This window comes from Myotis yumanensis, unplaced genomic scaffold, assembly GCF_028538775.1.
Source record: "Myotis yumanensis isolate MYYU_CA2020_CCGP unplaced genomic scaffold, mMyoYum1.0.hap1 SCAF_2, whole genome shotgun sequence".
Taxonomy (NCBI): domain Eukaryota; kingdom Metazoa; phylum Chordata; class Mammalia; order Chiroptera; family Vespertilionidae; genus Myotis; species Myotis yumanensis.
The window spans coordinates 8,856,846-8,875,973 of NW_027223753.1; the positions used below are offsets into that span (position 1 = coordinate 8,856,846).

The window sequence follows — 19,128 nt, forward strand, 5'->3', positions numbered from 1 at the left end:
AATCCCTGCTTGGGGCACACGCCAGGGTCATTCACAAGTGGTTTCCCTAATGAAGAGGCCACCAAGAGTTCCTGGGAGTTTCACAACCTAGTCAGTGCTCAGCAGTTACCCTGCTTTTCCTTTCTTCACCGTTTCTTTGATTTCTAGAGTGATTTCAATGAAGTTCGATAGCCTCAGAATGTTCACATAAAATGTAGCCCTCCAGCCGCCCACCCTGGCCAGAGTGGCTCAGTGGTCAGCGTTGGCCTCCTCACCCAAGGGTCCCTGGTTGGATTCCCGGTCCCGGGTATGTACCTGGGTTGCAGGTTCATTCTACCCCAGGTCAGGGTACGTGCAGGACACAACTAAGCAATGGGTCTTTCTCACATTGATGTTTCTCTCCTCTCTCTGTCTCCCAACTCTCCCCTCCCTTCCACTCTCTCTCAAAATCAGTGGTAAAAAATATCCTCACTCCTTGGGTGAGGATTTTATTGACTGACTGATCGATTGAGCGATTGATTCAATCGATTGATTCAAATAAAACACAGCCCCTAACATGCATCTCTGGCTTTAGAGCAGATCAACCGTTGTCTTTTATAGGCAGAGCCCAGCCCACGGCCTGCAAATGGGGCCGAGCACTGGCAGCGTGCAGCCACAGAGCCTCAGAGCTCGCGAACCCAGAGAATCTGTGCAGAAATCAATCCCAGGTATTCCAAGGGCTCGCCTTCCAGGCAGCTCTTCCTGAGCTCTGCCTGCGTATAAGGGCAAGTCCTGCGCGTACCACTCCCCGTTACAAGATGGAATAGGTAATGGTCGGAATTCCCCAACCTGCGCATCAGGGAGCTGCCCTGCCGCCGGAGAGTGGTGTCCACACAAGCCAAATGGGTAATTGATCGGGGTGTTTAAGACAGCCAGCCCGTGGGAATAATTCAAACTAAACAGGTTTTTCACACACGTGTAAGTTGTTTTTTAAGAACGCAAACCCTCACGCAACCTCTTCCCTGTTAAAAGTGCGCTCCCACATCAAGCAGATGCAGAGCATTTCATAATAAAGGCAGCCCTGCCTCATGCAGACCCATTACAAATCGTAGGTTAAAGCAAGTTGAGGTCCATCCTATTTTTTTAAGCTATTAGCCGCTTTGTGAGGAAGACTAAGAATTCGGCAAACCCCAGCCTCTGTAGACACCATTTTTGAGGTTTGCATCTGCACCCTGTCCCTAGTCTTTTGCATTCAACAGCAAACAAACTATTGCACTTCTGTTAGGTCCTTCAAGGCCACATGTGGGAGATACAGAAACCTGTATCCTGCAAGTAGGTGGGCCAAACTGCCCAAGACCAACAGGAATGTCACTCCAAGCTTTAAAAAAGACAAAATCATGTCATTGAACCTGAGCTGCTTTATTGAATCCAGAAACAACTTCATAAATAAATTAATGAAAATTTCATGTTTTCTGAACGCCAAAGTTTTTTTTCTTAATTTCGTTATTTTAAAACTGCCTTTTAAATTAATTCAGCAATATTTTTAAACTCTGGCAAACCGACAAAGATCAGTCGAGAGTCTGTTGTTCAAATCACTTTGGAACAGGCGCTGGCTTTACCCTCCGGGGTGCTCCTCTGCCTCCAGAACTCGGGTCTCCTAAACCCTGTCCATCCCTTCTCTGCTCCTTGGCTGGTGGGAGGAGTTTCTGCGTAGGGGCCTTCAGCGCCCCCAACATCTTCGAGAATAAGCGCACCCCTCCTTCTAGATTAGTGATTCTCTAAGGTCAGAGAGCAGAACTCCCCGGGGTGCTGGTTGACATGCAGAGTTCCGGGCCCTACCCCAGAGATCGGGTTTGTCTGTCTGGATCGGAGGCGGGGACTCTGATTATTAAACATCACCCTCCTCCTACCCTCTCTCCCCCGCCCTGGATTTCTTTGGCTGGAGGTCCACAGCTTTGCAGTTTGAAGGTGACAGGCCAGATCATAGAGAGAAAGGGCATCCCGTGAGCCTTCGGAGAGGACTGTCTCCTCGGAGGCCCTCGGCGAAACAGCGGCACGAAGATCACTGAAGCAGACAGCGTGGCCCAGCACCTATTCCGCCAAGTCATCCCTGTGATGAGCTGGGCCAGGGGGAGAGAGAGGCCCAGCCCCTTCCCCTTTCGCTCTCCCCATCTCCCACACCTTTCAGGGCTGGGGCCCAGCCCCATCTCCCTCGCCGCCTCCGGTTCATCCTTTTCTAAAAGATGCAGCAGCTTAAATCTAAACCGGTGTGTGTGTGTTGGGGGGGGGGGGGGGGGATGGTCCCTGCTCACCGGGTCCACCTTCTTCATACCCATGCAACCCTCCGTGATAACGCCAGAGTGTAACAACGAGTCGTCTCCATGACAACCGACAGGGTGTCACGGACACAGGATCACGACTCCACCGCGTGGAGATTCCAGAGCAGGGGTTGGGGGTGGCGACCCCCGCACACCCAGACTGCAAAGCGGGGAGCCCCTCTTCCTTCCCGCCGGTTCCGGGCCCCAGCCCGACCTCTCCCGCTCAGGGGCGCAGTGAGAATGGGGCCGGGAGTGGGTTTTTACGGAGATCCCCATCTCACGGGGCGGATGGTGGCAGGCTCGGACGCCACCGGCTCACTCCAACCCCAGCGCCTGACTCCCAGCCCGCGCCCGCCGCGCAGGGCCCGGGGCGGGGGCGGGGAGCGGGCGGGCCCCGAGGGGCGCAAGTCCCACCTCCGGGGCGGCGCCGCGCGCGGGGAGTGTCAGGAAGAGGAAGAGCGCGCCAGAGGCCGTGCGGGCGCGCGGCGAGCGAGCAGGGGCCGGGCCGAGGCGATCGCCGCGCGGGCCACCATGGCCACGGACGAGCTGGCCAGCAAGCTGAGCCGGCGGCTGCAGATGGAGGACGAGGGCGAGGGCGGCGGCGAGGCCCCCGAGCAGCCCGGCCTGAACGGGGCGGCGGCGGCGGCGGCCGGGGCGCAGGACGAGGCGGCCGAGGCGCTGGGCAGCGCGGACGACGAGCTGAGCGCCAAGCTGCTGCGGCGCGCCGACCTCAACCAGGGCATCGGCGAGCCCCAGTCGCCCAGCCGCCGCGTCTTCAATCCCTACACCGAGTTCAAGGAGTTCTCCAGGAAGCAGATCAAGGACATGGAGAAGATGTTCAAGCAGTGAGTGCCCCCACCACCACCCCGCCAGCCGCCTCGGGGCCCCAACCCCGATCCCGCGCCGCCCCGGGACCCCTGCTGCCAGCCTGGCTCCCCGAATCCCGGCAACCAGGGATGGGGACCCTGCTGCCAGCCTAGCTCCCCGAATCCCGGCAACCAGGGATGGGGACCTGGCAGCCCCTTCCAGATAAACACGAGCTGAACCCTCCACCCCACCAGGCGAATGGGTCTGGGCATCCCCAGGCCGTAGCTCGCAACCCCTCGCTGGGTGACGCCGCCCCCAGTGCACCAGACACATGCACCGGAGTGGGGGACCCGGCGGCTCCTTCTAGATCATCACGAGCCCGGGGAGCCCCCACTCTCCCTGCTTACATGGCTCTGAACACTCCGGGTCGCTGGCCTAGGACCTGCCCTGTTAGTGACGTTCCCCCACCACCTGACACTGAGACTGAGGACTCCCCAGGAGCCCCTTCCGCCCCCCACAAGCTACCCAAATCCCCCCCCAACACCCCCCCCCCCCCAGCGATTCAGCAAAGGTAACCATACCCTGCACCCCATGCCACGCACGTTCCTCACCTTGGGGTCTGTTCACTCCCTCTGCCTGTCTCAGATCCACTCCCCCTCCCCCTGTAGTTATTCAGCACCTGGTAGCAAACTATAACTATGATCAAAACCCTTCAGCCCCTCCCACCCCTACCCCCACTCTGTTAGCCAGGACCCTGAACCTTGACCCTCAGGTGGTCTTCCTAAGGAGGGACCCCTCAGTCCCTGCCCCCCCTATTTTGCAGGTATGTGCAACCTCTCCCTCCCCCCCAAATATCTCCTAAGGCTCAGTCCCCTCCTCTCCCCACACACTGCCCCTCCCTCCTCTTGCCCTCACCCCAACCCCACCCAGCCGCTTTGCTGTCACTGCCCCTGCTTCCTTCAGAAAGTCCCATCTCTCCTCACCCCCTCCCCTGTGCCCTCCTTGCTACTGTGTGTCTCCTTCCCGCCCCACACAGGGTCCCAGATGCCCCACACCTTCCTCACTTCCCAGTTGCTCCAGCCTTGCCCTTCACTCCACATAGCCCCACACCTGTGTTCTCAGCAGGTTGGCCAGGCACCTTGGTGGATGGACTTAGCCCTTCCCCTCAAATAAACACCCTACTGTCTCCGTTGAAGGACTAGAGAGAAAGGGTTCCAGATCCCTCTGGTCACCCCTGATTCAACCCAGTTGGGATTGAGATGGTCAGCCACACTCCCCGCTAGCCCCCCTCCCTTTGGCACCCTTCCCACTTCCTGTCCTGCCTTTGACTTCTAGAGGGGACCCAGCCCAGGAGTCCTGGTCTGGAGTGGATCTGGGAGGAAGTGGAACTATCAGGAGGCCAGGTCTAGGGTGGAGGCCAGGTCTAGGGTGGAGGAGTCAGGAGGTCTCTGACCAGGGACAAACAGCCCAAGGCCAGGGAGGGGTGCTGGGCCCACCTTGCCCCAGGCAGGAGGGAGAGCCGGCTGGGGCTGTGTCTCAGCCACAGACAGCTGACTGTCCGGCCCGCAAGCAGGAAGCCCAAGAAGGTGGGGTTTTGCAATCCCAGAGCTGGATAAAGGCTCTTCCCACTTCTCGCACTTGCTGCAGCTGCTGCTTCTGCATTTGGCCCCAACAACGCAGGGGAAGAGGTTTCTGGTTCCCAGGCCTGGAGGGCTGGGTGCCCCATACTTTGCTAGGGGCCATCCTGGGGGAAAAGAGCCCTTGACTCCCCTCTGGGCCTCTGCCTGCCGGTCCCAGGGCCCTGCGGCTGCCTCTTTGACTCGACTTGTTGGAAGTTCTAAAGTTTCTTGCCAGCCAGAGGTTGGCACGGTCGGGAAAGCAAGGAAATCTCCCAACAAGGACATTTCCGGGGTTTCCAGGAGGTGAAGATTTCCAGAATTCTGGCAGGAATAGATTGAAAGTTCCCTGAGCTCAGGATGCCTGTCGCTTCACTGTCTAGAGCAGCGGTTCTCAACCTGTGGGTCGCAACCCCTTTGGGGGTCGAACGACCCTTTCACAGGGGTCGCCTAAGACCATCGGAAAACATATATATAATTACATATTGTTTTTGTGATGAATCACTATGCTTTAATTATGTTCAATTTGTGACAATGAAATTGGGGGTCACCACAACATGAGGAACTGTATTAAAGGGTCGCGGCATTAGGAAGGTTGAGAACCGCTGGTCTAGAGCTTCCTTGTCCAGGCTGCCCCGGAGTGCAGGCGAGGGTACTCAGCGCAGCCTCGATCCCTGCATCAGTAGCACCAAGGCACTTAGGAGCTCACCGATCCTCCGAGCCCCGGGGCCATCATTCCCACGGCACAGTTGGGGAGTTTGGGCACAGACGTAACTTGTCAGGATCTGAACCCAGGTCTCTGCCGCTAAAACCCATGCTCTTCCTTCCTTTCCGCGTTTCCCGTCACAGCCATCGGCTTCCACGTGGAAAAACACACGCCTCCAACACCCCTTCATGTTCAGGGGTGATTTTCTGCCTTGTGGACCCACCCAGCACCAGCCCCCTCCTCTCCCCTGGAGCCCTCCTTCTCTTGGGGTTCCACAGCATCCCTCCCCGCCCCCTGTCAAGAAAAACATGGGCCCTTTGGGAGAGCCCAGCCACCCCCCAGAGCAGGGCCTTGGGGCCGAGGCTGGGGGGAGTGGTCTCGAAGCTGCGGTTGCAGAACCAGCTGGCTTTTTGCAGAGGCTGTTTTTGGTGTTAGTTTGACGAGAACTTTGATGAAGACTTGGGGGAGTTGAACCCTTGCAGGCCGCCTCTTGGCACCACTGCCGCTCGCTTGCTGGGGCGCGTTGGGAGGGGTGAGGGGCAGGAAGGGGCCCGGGAGCTGGACTTCTAGGGAAGGAAGTGCTGCCCGCCGGGGGCCCTGGCCTGAATGGAAAGCTGCAGACTTTGTATTCAAGGAAACAAGGCTCCACTGTGCCAGCCGAGCCCAGCCCGCCCAGGCCGGTGGTGAGCCGCCAACAGCCAGGCTCTCGTGGAGGACAAAACCCCCGTTCTGCTTCTGCTGCCTGCGAGGGGCTGCAACCCGCCGGGTCCCAGCCGGGCCTCAGGACCACAGCCAGGGCTCTGACTTCCACCCTGGTCCCCAGCTCCCGGGGCAGGGAGGGGGGTCCGGCCCTCCTGGGAAGCCGTCCACCGGAGCCCCGTGCAGGAGATGGGAGGTCAGAGGGAGCTGGGAGCCGGCCTTTCCTTGGAGGCCAGGAGCCTGGGCGTCTTGTGGCTCTGCCCCCCAAGTTACCTAGTGCGCCTGCCCGCCCTGGGCCTCAGTCCTCCCACCTGTCAAGGAGCAGGCTCTCCCTGATGATTCCCAAAGGGGATTCGGCAGTGGCCTGATTACCGAGGGGTCCTGAGCCCTTCTAGGTGGCAGGACTGCCTCCCGGGGTTTTCCAGTCCATCCATCCATCCGTGTTGTCGGCAGATGCTTCCTGAGGAGGGAGGTGGGGGGCAGTGAAGGGGACGGGGGACAGGGGCTCTCCACCACCGTCACTGACCTCACGCACAGCCATGCGGGGTCCAGCAGGGACAGACCTCGAGGGTTGACCCCAGCCCTTCTCCCCATTTTACAGAGGAGGAAACTGAGACCCAGAAAGGTGTAGTGATTTGCTTGGGGTCCCAGGGAGGTCTTCAGTGGCTGAGCCAGAGCATCCTGGTCTGGACAGTGGGGATAATGGTGCCCACTTCTGGGGCTGAAGCTCCGCGAGGTGACGCATGTAGAGCTCTGGCGCCGGCCGGCACGTGGGTGCACCACGTCAGCGGAGCCTGGACAGTCCGTCCTCCCTCCCTGTGCGGCTCGGGCTGCGTCCACTGCCTCTAATCCACCCACTCCCCACCCACTCCCCCAGGGCTGTCTCTGGAACCCTCCAGGCAAGCGGGGAAGGTGTGGCCCCAGAGAGCGTCAGGGGGGCCCCCTCTGGGCTGGCAACAGCCTGCGTGGGACTCTGCAGGGTTTGGTAAGCCGAGACCTGCCAGAGACGTAGGCAGCCGTGTAATTCTGACCCGGCTGCGGAATCTGAGGAAGATGCCCTAGTTCCCTGCCTTGCCCAGCCCGGTCCCCAGCCACCTCATCTCATGACCCCTTGCGTCAGAGGCAGGCTTCCCTCTCCTGGACTCCTCCTCCCTCCCGCCCTGCCCTCCCTCCTCTTCTCCTGCTCGGATTCTTGCCGCTCACAGCACCTCCCCGCTCCTTCCTGGAAGGCAGTGTGGTGCAGTGGTTAGGGGAAGGGCCTTTGGACTCTGCGGCTCTGGGTCCTGGGACGGAACACTGAACCCTTTCTGAGCCTCAGTTCCTCACCCCAGAACAGGGAGAACCATGGCACCCCCGTCACAGGGGTGGCCTGGCCTGTAGCACGTAACCCAGTGCTCGGCACGAAGTCAGTCCTTAGTGAGTTCCTGTCACCATCAGCCCCAGCTCTAGCGGTGGTTGTCTGAGCTGTCACCAGGCTGCCTCCCCCTACCCCCAGGGAGCTCCTGGGCTGGCAGCGAGCCTGATTTGGGCCAGAGTGACAGGGACCCAGCAAGGCAGGCGCACCTGCTGACAGACGCTCTGATTGACAGCTCCACATGGCTTCGATAAATAGCAAAAATGGGGACAGGAATTCATTATCTCGTAGTTACGCGGAAGGCAGGTGGCAGAAAAAGGGGAAGAGCAGACAGCGGCTCCGGAGTGGTACAAAAGCAGAACTCCCGACGCCCGATCGCTACTGCCCGCTGGGCGGCTGGGCCCGATGCCCAGCTTCTCTGAGCCTCAGTTTCCCCCGGGGCTGCAGCAGGTGCCAGGTGAAGTTCTGAGGAGTAAGTTCTAAAAGTCCTAAGCCTTTGTAGAGTCCACCATCGGGTCTGGTCTGTGGGTCTTGGGGAACATAGGTGGTGATTCTGAAAAACCTCCAGTCCACTCTTTGGATCACTCATCTAACAGACGTTACATTAAGGTTCTGCTGTGTGCAAGTCCCACCAGAAACTGCGGGAAGAACCAGGTCCTGCCCTCGAGGAGCCTAAAGGCCCAGAGAGCAGCGTGTATAGGGGCCTTTGCGGGAGAGAGGATGGGCCCACTGGGCTAGAGATGGGAGGTTCCATTTCTTTATTTCTCCCACAAGCAATGGAAGTTCTAAGGGATTGCCATGACGCTGGGCTCTCCGCAGCCAGCCCCTGCCTCCACACCCTCGCCCTGTTCAATGGAGCCACACCAAGGTCAGTTAAGGAGCCCATGTGTGTTATTTCAGAAACTGAATTTAATCCTCACGCCCGCACAGTGAGCTGAGTCCTGTCCTTTTTATCCCCATTTGCCAGATGAGGACATTGAGGCTCATGGAGGCGGCCGGATTAGAACCAGGTCCAGGGAGTTCCTGTGGCCAGGCGAGGGCTGTGTTTATGGTTGGGGGACAGGAGACTTTCGGAGCCTCAGGGGAAGACCCTCTGGGGGATGCAGAGGTTGGGACCTTCCACCAGCAGCAGCCAGAAGCTTGACTCTCTGGGGAGAGAGGATTTCCAACCTCGGTGTTCACCCTCTGCTCGCCCTCCTTCCCTTATGGTTCTGAGTCACCTTTCTCCTCCCCCTGGGACATTTAGTTCCCATTTGGTTTGCACCTTCCCGGCAGCCTTCTCTCCTCCCTGCCCTCTGGGCCCAAGGCTGGCTTCAGCTGTCCCGGCTCTGGGAGGCCAGGCCCTGCTGCCTCAGGGGAGGTTAAAGGCCTTTCCTGCCAGGGGAGGGAGTCACTGCCACCTCAGCAGGGACGGTCCCCACACCCTCCAGCAGCCGAGTTCCCTCTGGCTGCCGGGCAGCCTTCTGCTGGGCTGACTTCTGCTTTTCAAGGCCTGCAGAGAAGTGGGGGTTCCGTGCCAGGAAGGAAGCCCCCGGTTCCTGGCCTGTGTGGAGACCCAGCTCCAGCCCTCCCCAGCACTCGGCCTTCCTCTAATTGAAAGGGCCACTCCCTTGCAGGCGCCATATCTCTTTCATCCTTCTTTAACACCCGTCATCACCCATTTCACTGATAAGTAGACTGAGCCTCAAGGAGCTTCACATGACTTGTCCAAAGCCACCCAGCTCGAAAGGAACGTGAGATAGGACTTGAAATCAGGTCTGCCTCGACTCCAAGTCCCCGGCTCCCAGGGGACCCAGATAGGGCAGCACCCGCATCGCTCGGGAGCTGGTGGAAACGCAGATGCCCAGGTGCCGTCCCAGATCTACTGGATCAGAATCGGCATTTTAACCAGACCCACCGGGTGTGCATGTTGCTGAGAGCGGGCAGGGAGGGAGGCGGTTTAGGGTGAGCTGACGGGAAACCCACCGCTGACACTAGGGGTGGAGGGTGTTGCCCCTCCCAGGCCAGCGTGAAGCGGTTGAACCCCCCACTTGGGATGTTCCCAAGCCCCGACAGCCCCCCGCAGGTTGCCATCAGCCTCGGGTCTCCCACTTGATCCTCAGAGCAGCACATGCGCGCAGGCTCACACACCCTTGGCTGACGCAGGGCAACAGGTTACCTTTCAGATTCTGCAGATAAGACAAGAGGAAGTGGTGAGCAGCTGGGTTTTCCCTGCATGAGTCAGGCAGTCGCTGGTGGGGGCGTGCGGAACGGATGGGCACTGCCAAGCAGTCGTCACCCAGCATGTGCGCATCCACCCTGGTGGGGGGGGGGGGGGGGGCGGCAGGGCCGGGCTGGCTGTATGTAACAGCAAAGCCAGGATTTTTCTTTCTGGCAGAATGTCCCTGCCCCCAAGGGACCTAGGTTTCCATTTCGTAAGACAAAGAGTAGAGGCCTGGGAGCTACTGGGGCCTCCCCAGACAAGATGGGGGAGGACCAGGTCTGTGAATGCTGAGACCAAAGCCAGGTTGGGGGAGGGTGTGGGGGGGGGGGATGCGGACATGGGAGGGAAGACGGGTTCTTGGTCCATAAACACCACCTCCAGTTGTCTGTCTTCCTGGACTCCGGTGGGCAGAGGGGCCATCAGCAAAGGCCTAGGATGGGAATCAGGAGAGACAGATCGGGGTCCCCTGTGCTCCCAAACCAGCTGCTCCTGCCTTCCCCACGTGCAGTAGCTGCCATAGCTCCTCAACTGCCACCGGGCTGTGCAGCACAGCTGACGGATGGGGCGGGCCAAAGCCAAAACAGGCTGCCTGAAGGAGGCGGTGAGCCTCCCGCCCTCAGTAGCATGTCAGACGCCAAGCAGGAAAACCACATTGACAATCTGACCCTCACAAATGGCTACAAGAGATGGCCTCCAGTATCCCCTCCCCAGCCTGGGCTTCTCTGCTACAGGGTCTTGTAGGCATCAGAATGTAGCACAGTAGTTAAAAGTGCGTGTTTTCCAATAGGCCTGGGTTCGGACCCCAGCTATGTTCCTGTGAACTGTGGCTTCAGCCAAGTCACTTGCTCCCTGAGCCTCAGTCTCTTCATCTGTATTATGGGGATATTTATGCCTGCTTCACAGCGTTCCTGTGAAGATCTGATTCAGAACACTTGCACAGTGCCTGGCACATAGTAAGTGCTCAGTAAAGAGTAGACACTAATAATATTCTTATGAAATGGGGACAACACTGTCCGCTGTAGGGAAGCCAGCCACTGCCCACCCCCATGACTCCTGGTTATCAGAACCGGGGAGGGAGGGTGGAGGAGCAGCCGGCTGGTGGGACCTGCTCTTCCCAAAGGACAAAGTCCGCCTGGGTGGTGGCTGGCTGTGCCACTTTCAAGGACGGATGGGAGGGGATTTTGTCACCAGCATCCCGGGCGGCAGCTGCCGAGCCCTCCCTGTTGAGAACTATTCAGGGGGAGGCGGGGAGGAATGTGGGCACGGTGCCAGTGCAGCCACCTCCCTCCAGTGCTGGAGAAAAGTGCTGAGCTCCCAGCCCGGGAGCTTTGTTGCCAGTCTTGCTGACGGAATTGGGCCTCCCAAGCAGGCCCCACTCCGGGCTCTCAGCCCAGCCTCCCCTCACCCTGCAAACTTGAGAATTCGGGACCCTCCATGGGACCAGGAAGAAGAGGGAGGCAGGTAGGCAGGTAGGACAGATTTTGGAATCTTGCGAGCTGCCAACCGTGTGACCCTGGGCTGGTTGCTGCCCGCTCTGGGCCCCAGTGTCCCCACAGAACATGAAGGGGGTAGACCAGGCTATTCAGATGGCTCTCCTGTGCCAACTCTTTCCCTGGATCCTCTGAGCCACCTGCAGCCTCTGTTCCAGCTCAGGGAGAGGGCTGATGGATGAATGAGAGGCCCTCCCCAGCCAGGGAGATGCCTGTCTCCCTCCATCCTAGAGCATCATTCTCTCCTGCGTGGCCAGTCACCTACCTGCTGTGGCGCAATGACAGTCTCTGCCTTAGTCTCTTCCCTCCCTGTCAGAGGAGGGACAGGAGAGTAATCTAGGGCCGGGGCTCCTCTCTCCCTCTGCCCAGCACGAGAGTGAAGGACTGTGTCCTGCTGTCTTTCCCCCTCCCCCAGGGGCTGGGTCTTTGAATCAGACCTAGTGGGGGATGTGGTGGACCTTCAGAGGAGGGGGAGATGCTGGAGGGATCTCGGGGACCCCTTGTCCACCCCCTGCCTCCCGGCCAGCCTACAACAGGCATGTCCGCCCAGCATGCACCGTCAGGCCTGGTACCAGGGGAGAAGCCGTTGTATTTCTTATTATCATTAACGTTATTGTTACCAATATGTGCAAAGTTCTTAACATAGTGTCTGGCTCTCAAAAGGTTCTCAATGGCCACTGTTGTTATAATGAAATTAGCAGCTTTTAAGCACTTACTGTGTATGAGGCGTTTTATATCTATAATCTCATTTAATCTTTGATCCTAAAGGTAGACATTAACAATAATAGACTTATTTTTTAAAATTATTTGTATTAACTAAGTGCTTACCATTGGCTAGGATCTGTGCTAGGATCTCTTTTAACCCTTTCCTCGATCCTGAGATGGGTCCGCTGATACCCAGGATGGGAAAATGGAGGATTTCAGAGACAGGTGATTTGACCAGGGTCACCCAGCCAGCAGGTGGCAGGTCAGAGGTTCGGACCCAGGTCAGTCTCAGCAGAGTTGATGTGAGCGCAAACCTTCAAGGTCATCTTCAGGTTAACCCTGGTACCTGGCAGAGCCCAGGGCACATGCGGGTCCCCCTCCCCGGGGGGATCTCATGGGAACAGCCTTCTCCAGTGTCACCTCTGGGGGCCCGGCTCCCACCCCAGCACCTGGCCTCTCCCTGACCTCCATCACCCCCGCCCCCTTGGCTATCAATCCACTGGCACTTTGGCCAGTCCCTGCATTGCCCCCCTGGGGGCTGGAGCCTGCCCAGGATGGGGCCCAGGCTCAGTAATTGATCGACCTTTGATTGATGCAGGCGGCGGTTCAAGCTGTGGTTTCGGCTGCAGCGCAGCCAGGCCCGGGAGCTGCCAGAGACCAAGAAATCCAGAGCCCAAGTTTCCGTCCAAGTTTGGACACTTTATCTGCACTTCCTCTGAAACTGAGCCACCACTGGCTGCGGGAGAAACCCGGCCGCTTGAGCAGTAAATACAGCGGGGCTCAGGAGAGGGTGGGGCGGCGGAGAGTGGAGTGTGGGAATCGGAGGGAGGGGGTTCAAATCCCCGGCCTGCTGGTTACCGGGCCAGTGCCTTCGCCTCTACAGCCCTGGTTCCCCCCTCATCCCATGGGGACGTACTGCTGACCTCCCAGGATGGCTGAGCGCAGAGGGTGTAAAGAGAACGTGCCTGCTACATAGTAGGAGCTTGCTAACGGCAACTACATCTTGTTACAGGGGTGGCGGCTGCCATTTCTGGAGCCAGCTCTATAAGCAGGTGCTGAGTGCTGGCGTGCATGAACCCAGCCCACACAGTGACCCTGTGAGAGTCGCCAGGATGGCAGGGGGGTCTCAGCCTTGGCCTGAGGCTTACATGGCACCGGCTACTGGAACCCAGGCAGCCTGCACTGGTCCTGACATGTCCCTGACCTTCATGGGAGCCCAAGTTCAGGAAACAGTAGGAGCCTTGTTTTCCTAGGAGGGGAGTCCCTAGGAAAGTCCTCACCAGGCTGTTTCCAACCTGTCACTAAGGGTCACACAGTGGCCACCCAGCCCATTCCCAACTGGCAAACAGCCTCCAAAGATGGAAGGAGGGGCTGCTGCCTTGCCCCCCCCCCCCAAAAAAAGGTTCCTCCAGCTCTAAGTAGAGCCTGGACCATGGGATCATGGGCCTGTCCAACCCTCCAGACTCCCACAACCCTCTACACACTCGCATCTGCTTCCAGCCCAGCTATGGCCACTACCCTAGGGACCGCTGGCCCGTCTATCCCCATTCCACCCGCTCGCGTGGTGGGGAAGAAGGCCTGAGGATCCTGTGTTCCATGTGCCGCACCATTTCCAACCACTGACTCACTCGCTCGGGAACTATTTATACCCCTTGCACAAATGCTCCGCTCAGCGCTCCAGGCTCCAGGCAGGCGTCTCTGTTCTGCTGGCAGCCCCAGGACATGTGGAGCGGGGCTGGGCCCAGAGCAAATGTGCAGGTTTATGAGCCAGACACGTTGTGGGGGGAAGGGATAGCCCAGCTCTCTTTTTTACTGCTGTGTGACCTTGGGCAGGACACTGAACCTCTCTGAGCCTCCGTTATAAAATACTTGTTTTTTAAATATTTTTTTATTGATTTCAGAGAGGAAAGGAGAGGGAGAGAGAAGCAGAAACATCAGTGATGAGAGAGAATTATTGATCGGCTGCCTCATGCACGCCCCCAGGTTATTGAGCCCGCAACTGGGCATGTGCCCTGACTGGGAATCGAACCGTGACCTCCTGGTTCAGAGGTGGATGCTCAACCACTGAGCCACGACGGCTGGGCAAAAATAAGGTTATTTTGAGAATTAAGTAAAATAAAGTATGTCAAGTTCCTGGCACAAGGACAGATTTCAAAGAGTAGTTGCTGTTAGATGTCCAAAGTTGTGTGACGTTCATGTGTAACCAGAGAAGGGAAGGGGGCTGGGGAGCCCCGAGGAGGGCAGAGGATTGAGATGGGTGTTTAGGTAGGAATGTCCAGTCTTCAGCACAGGTTTCTGGAACCCAGCCCCTCTGTCACCCAGCCAGCTTGAGGCCTCGGGGACTGCACAAGGTTTCTTTAGGCTCAGAAGGCCCATTCTCCCAGCCCTGCGACCACTCCCAGCCCAGCAGGAGACAGGCAGGCCGGGGTCTGCTTAGCCTGATAGAGGGCCCGGCGGGTCTGTGCGAACAACACCCACCTCTGCCGAGCTGTGCGCTCCAGGGCAGCGCCTCCCCCGCCGGGGGCCAGGGGACAGGGCTGGAGGCCAGCTCCCACCCTGGTCAGGCTCTGACACAGGAGGCCAGTTGAGAGGGACACTGAGACTCCACTCCCTACCCCATCCTGTCTGTGCCAGGCCCTGGGTGGTAGAAAGAGACCTGAACCGTGTAGAGCAGAGACTCTGTCGTCACCTAATCCCGGCTCCAGACCTCTCCAGCCACCAGCCATACCCCACGGCTCGCTGCAGGCGCCCTGCACAGCTCCTTCCCTGGGCACACCCAGCCGCCCCCTGGGAAAACGACTAGTGGCCCTCCCTCCTGTGACCACTGGGCCTGCCCTGTGACACGTGGCACCTTCTGCCTCCCTCCTGGGAGGGGGCATGGAGGAGGAGAGAGATGGGGCAAGATGCCCCTCAGGTAACCCTGGAAATGGTTAGTGAATGCTAACAGGAGAGCCCACCCCCACCAATCCATACCCCCGTGGTATTGTGAACTTCTTCTCCCTGCTTGTTCCTATCTCATTCAGCACAGAGAGACTATGGTTTCAGCTTCCTTGTACCGCAGGCTTGCCCCAAACAGTACTGTTTAACATGCAGGAGGCCACCAGGCCATGTAGTGAGTTCCCCATCATCAGAGGTAACCAAGCACTAGTTGGGTCATAGATCAGGACTCCGCCTGGGCTGAGGTCCCCTTCAGCTGTGATGCGATGACATGTTGGTGGGTGGTGCCCTCTGAGCCCTGGCACTCTGGCTTGTGGCCGCTCTGCCTGGTCAAGTATGCCATGTCAGGGTGTCCATAGGCCTGTCTCCTTGTGCTCACAGGTACGATGCCGGCCGGGACGGCTTCATCGACCTGATGGAGCTAAAGCTCATGATGGAGAAACTTGGAGCCCCCCAGACCCATCTGGGCCTGAAAAACATGATCAAGGAGGTGGACGAGGACTTTGACAGCAAGCTCAGCTTCCGGGAGGTGAGACCCCCCCCCCCCCCTTTGCCGTGGAGTGGCATTGTCCTTGAACACGGGGTTTGTCTTAAGGGAGGAGGGACATCCATTTCTTCATGTCGTGAGCACTTACAGAGTGACTTCTGTATACCCGACCCTGAGTGGGCGCTGGGGGTGCAGCGAAGGCCCTGTGCCCCACGGGTCCTAGAGTGTAGAGTGGGAGAAGCCAGCGTGAAATTTCATGATGCTGTGACTCAGGAGGAGACGGGGGCAGGCGGAGGGAGCGACAGGTGCTGCGGGGCCGAGAGGAGCTGAGGACTGGGGCACCTTGCACTCCGGATCTCGCTCTGAGAGAGGGCCCATGGCAGGCCTTCCTGGGAGGGGGAAACAGGCCCCCACCAGTGGCAGTGGCAGTGGCCCCCAGGCAGCATAGGGTTAAATGCCAGCAGGGGAGGGGGCGAGGGGGAGGGGGCGAGGGGGAGGGGGCCTCCAAAGAGCAAGGGCCAGGCCTTGGAGGACTAGCAGGAAGCAGAGAGGAGGCGGGGCAAGAGAAAGGGGCAGGCAGTACAGGATAAGGGTTTGGACTCAGGACATGTATTCAGATCCTTCGTCCATTTCTGGGGCTGAGATTTGGGGCAGGTTTCTTCCTGCCCTGAACCTTTCTCATTCTGTAAAGTGGACACCATCATATCCTGTTAGGACTCAGCAAAGAGGATGTAGAGTGAGTTAGTCTGGGGAACGTTGGAGACTACGTTAAGAGGTAACCCCCACCGAGTCATCAAGACTCTTGATAGCAGCTGAGTGTGGACAAGCAGGCCTGCCATAGCCCTGCATCCTGGGAGGGCAGGAGCTGGGTCCCCTAGTCTCCCATTGTACAGATGGGCAGACCGAGGCCCAGAGAGGAAAGGAAGAACCCAGACCTCCGGCTCCCAGTCCCGGGAGCACACCTCCCAGGGAGGCTGGGCGGGGCTGGGTGGCTCTCCTCTCTCTCTCTCTCTCTCTCTCTCTCTCTCTCTCTCTCGCCCTGACACCCCCTGCTTTTCTCCCTGGGCAGTTCCTCCTGATTTTCCGCAAGGCGGCGGCTGGGGAGCTGCAGGAGGACAGCGGGCTGCACGTGCTGGCCCGCCTCTCCGAGATCGACGTCTCCACCGAGGGCGTCAAGGGGGCCAAGAGCTTCTTTGAGGCCAAGGTGAGGAATGGACGGAAGTACAGAGCCCAGGGTGCTGCCCTGACCCCCGGCTCAGGGACGGGGGTGGCCGGGGTATGATAGGCCCTGGGTTAGCTCGAGAGTCAGCAATCCTTCCCGCCCTGAGGGACTGCAGACGGAAGATGGGGAGCTGACGCCCAGGCTGTGATCCTTTCCCGCTCCCCCGCCCCCCCCGGGTGGGTGAGGGGTGTGTATTCTTGAAGAGGGGACAGTGGCCCCTGGCCACTAACTCAGGACTGGGCCTTAAAGGGTAGGCCCAGAAACACACTGGCTCCTGGGGCCTCTGGGAGACACTGGCCCCGCCAGCCCCCGCCTGGAGGAAGTATGGCGCCCCCCAGAGGCCACTTCCATGCACAGCACCCTTTCCGTGCACGCTCAGATGGAGGGGACAGTGGTTCCTGGATCCTGCCCTCCTTGGGCTGGGACACCACCTTCCCTTGTTGCTCCCTCTTCCCATGTTAGCCAAGAACATTCCTTCAGAGGTCGCCTTCTGCCTCCTTCTGGGGTTGAGGGGGTGTTCAGGTCCATTGGGGGGGCCCTGTGCAGCTGTCTCCCCGGGACAGGAAACAGGTTAAGGATGCAGCATCAGAAGCTCCCACGTACAGGGCCTGTGTTATCTCTTTCAACGAACCCACGAGGTCAGAGTTATCGAGCATCATCTCTAACTGGAGAAACTGAGGCTCCAGAAGTGAATGTAGAGCCCAGCCCCGGGTTGGAGGCAGTGAGAGGGGGAGCTGTGTGGGCATCGCTGGGCGGACCCGAGAGAAAGCCCACGTGGAGGCGCGGGGACCCCTCCAGCCCTGAGCCGCCTCCTCCTCCCACCACCCAGGTCCAGGCCATCAACGTGTCCAGCCGCTTCGAGGAGGAGATCAAGGCGGAGCAGGAGGAGAGGAAGAAGCAGGCGGAGGAGATGAAGCAGCGGAAGGCGGCCTTCAAGGAGCTGCAGTCCACCTTCAAGTAGCCGGGGCTGGGCCCGACCGCCGGGCCCTGGCCCAGAGCCCAGTCTGGCTGGCGGGGGAGGTCAAGGGGGGGGCAAAGTGGAGGCTGAGCTGGGATCCTCCCCGTGCCTGAAGGGACCATACTGAAACCTACAAACGTCTGTGAACACAGCCCGGCGAGGGTCTTGCAGGGGTGGCCGGCCTCTCCCGCCCTCTGCCACCCCCAGCGCTGGCTCCCTGCCTGGCCCAGCCCTCCCTGCGTCCTGCCCCTCTCGCACCCCTGGCTGTCCCCTGCCTGCTCCAGCGCTGCTCTCTGCCCATGAGCCTGCCCGCCACACACGCCTCTCCCTGTCACCTCCTCTCCTGCCCAGAGGCCACCTGCCCTCCACCGGCAGGCTGCACCGCCCCCTCCTAGACTGGGGGAGCGACAGATGGCAAGAATTTTGGCTGGCTCGTAGAGGGGGACCTCCCTGCACCTGTTCCTCCAGCCCCGCCTCCTCCCTGCTGGCATAGCCATGGGGGGGGCGGGGGGGCGGGGGGAGGCAGGGGAAAGGCTTCTATTTTTGTGATGGGACCCAGGCCCTGGCACCCCACGCAACCCCAGTGCTCGGGCCCAGCCAGGCAGGGTGAGGGCACAGCTGTGTCAATCTACCTCACTCTCACAGCCATGGCAGGGAAGGCCCTGGGGGCAGAACACCACCCTAGTCCCCCGGGGTCCACCGGAGGGTCCCAGGGGGCTCTGGAGAGAGCAGGGGGGCCCCTCATAGGAAGGAAAAACAGTGACGTCTCCACTCTCCAGGAGGCGCCCAAGAAGTGCTTTAAGAGGTTTGCCCGGACCAGGCAGTGGGGAGCAGGGGACCTCCCTGGGCCTTTCACACCCTCCTTCCCCAGAGTGACGTTCACAGCCTTGTCACCAGCGACGGGACTATCCTGTCACCCCCACCCCGAGGAAGCATGGGGACCCCAGCCTCCCTGTGCCCCCGGCCCGGTCCCACGCAGCCCCCATGTGCTTGCTCACGTGTGTGCGTGTCTGTGTGTGTCTCTTGCTGTGTCGTGAAGCTGTGCCCGTCACCCAGTCCCAACCAGTGAATGGCCACCAAGGCCACAGTTTATGCAACTTTCGGTGTGTGTCCCTGCTGTTCGGGCTCGATAACTTTATTTTAGTAAAAATGCCCCCCAAGAGTCTAAGAAGCTCCTGTCGGACATGCAGAGGTTTTATTTTTTTGGCCTTAGAATCTACAGACACTAGGGGGCGCTGGCCCCTGCGGCAGCCCTGGCCCCGGATTGCGTTTGCCTTAGTGGATCTGTTTACACAGATGAATATAAGAAGTTCTTTTTCTTTGGCTTATTGCTTTTTTTTGTCTCCCTTCTCACTTCTCCCCACCCCCCCAAAGAGCTACTTCTTCATTCGGTGGTACAATTATTTTTTTTTAACTAAAATAAGATAAAAATTCTATATTCTTATGTGCTTGTGGTTCTTGTCGGTTGGTGGGGAGGGAGCGGGTGGGAAGGGGGAGCGGCTGAGGTCACCTGGGTGCCAGGGGGCTCCTGTGTCACGTCAGAAGCCAGGGATAAGGGGCCCTGCCTAGTGGGAGGGGTGGAGTTTGATGGCCACCTGCTGTCACATGAGTTGATGTAGATTAACTCGTGTAATCCTCACAGCCAGCCCATGGCGGGAATGCTGTTTC

At 59.2% G+C, this 19,128-nt stretch overlaps 1 protein-coding gene across 1 annotated transcript; it reads left to right on the top strand.

The window, feature by feature from the left end:
- The first annotated feature begins 2,721 nt into the window (after nucleotides 1–2,721).
- EFHD2 (EF-hand domain family member D2) lies at nucleotides 2,722–18,896 on the top strand. Its single transcript, XM_070404145.1, has 4 exons — nucleotides 2,722–3,121; nucleotides 15,175–15,322; nucleotides 16,350–16,484; nucleotides 17,332–18,896. The coding sequence occupies exons 1-4, from the start codon at nucleotides 2,808–2,810 to the stop codon at nucleotides 17,461–17,463; spliced, it is 729 nt and encodes a 242-aa protein (XP_070260246.1). The 5' UTR covers nucleotides 2,722–2,807; the 3' UTR covers nucleotides 17,464–18,896.
- Nucleotides 18,897–19,128: the final 232 nt, after the last annotated feature.

Coding starts and splice junctions, on each gene's coding strand:
- EFHD2 (XM_070404145.1), top strand. CDS start 2,808: ATGGCCACGGACGAGCTGGCCAGCAAGCTGAGCCGGCGGCTGCAGATG. Junction 15,323..16,349: donor GCAAGCTCAGCTTCCGGGAG/GTGAGACCCCCC, acceptor CTCCCTGGGCAG/TTCCTCCTGATTTTCCGCAA. Junction 16,485..17,331: donor AGAGCTTCTTTGAGGCCAAG/GTGAGGAATGGA, acceptor CCCACCACCCAG/GTCCAGGCCATCAACGTGTC.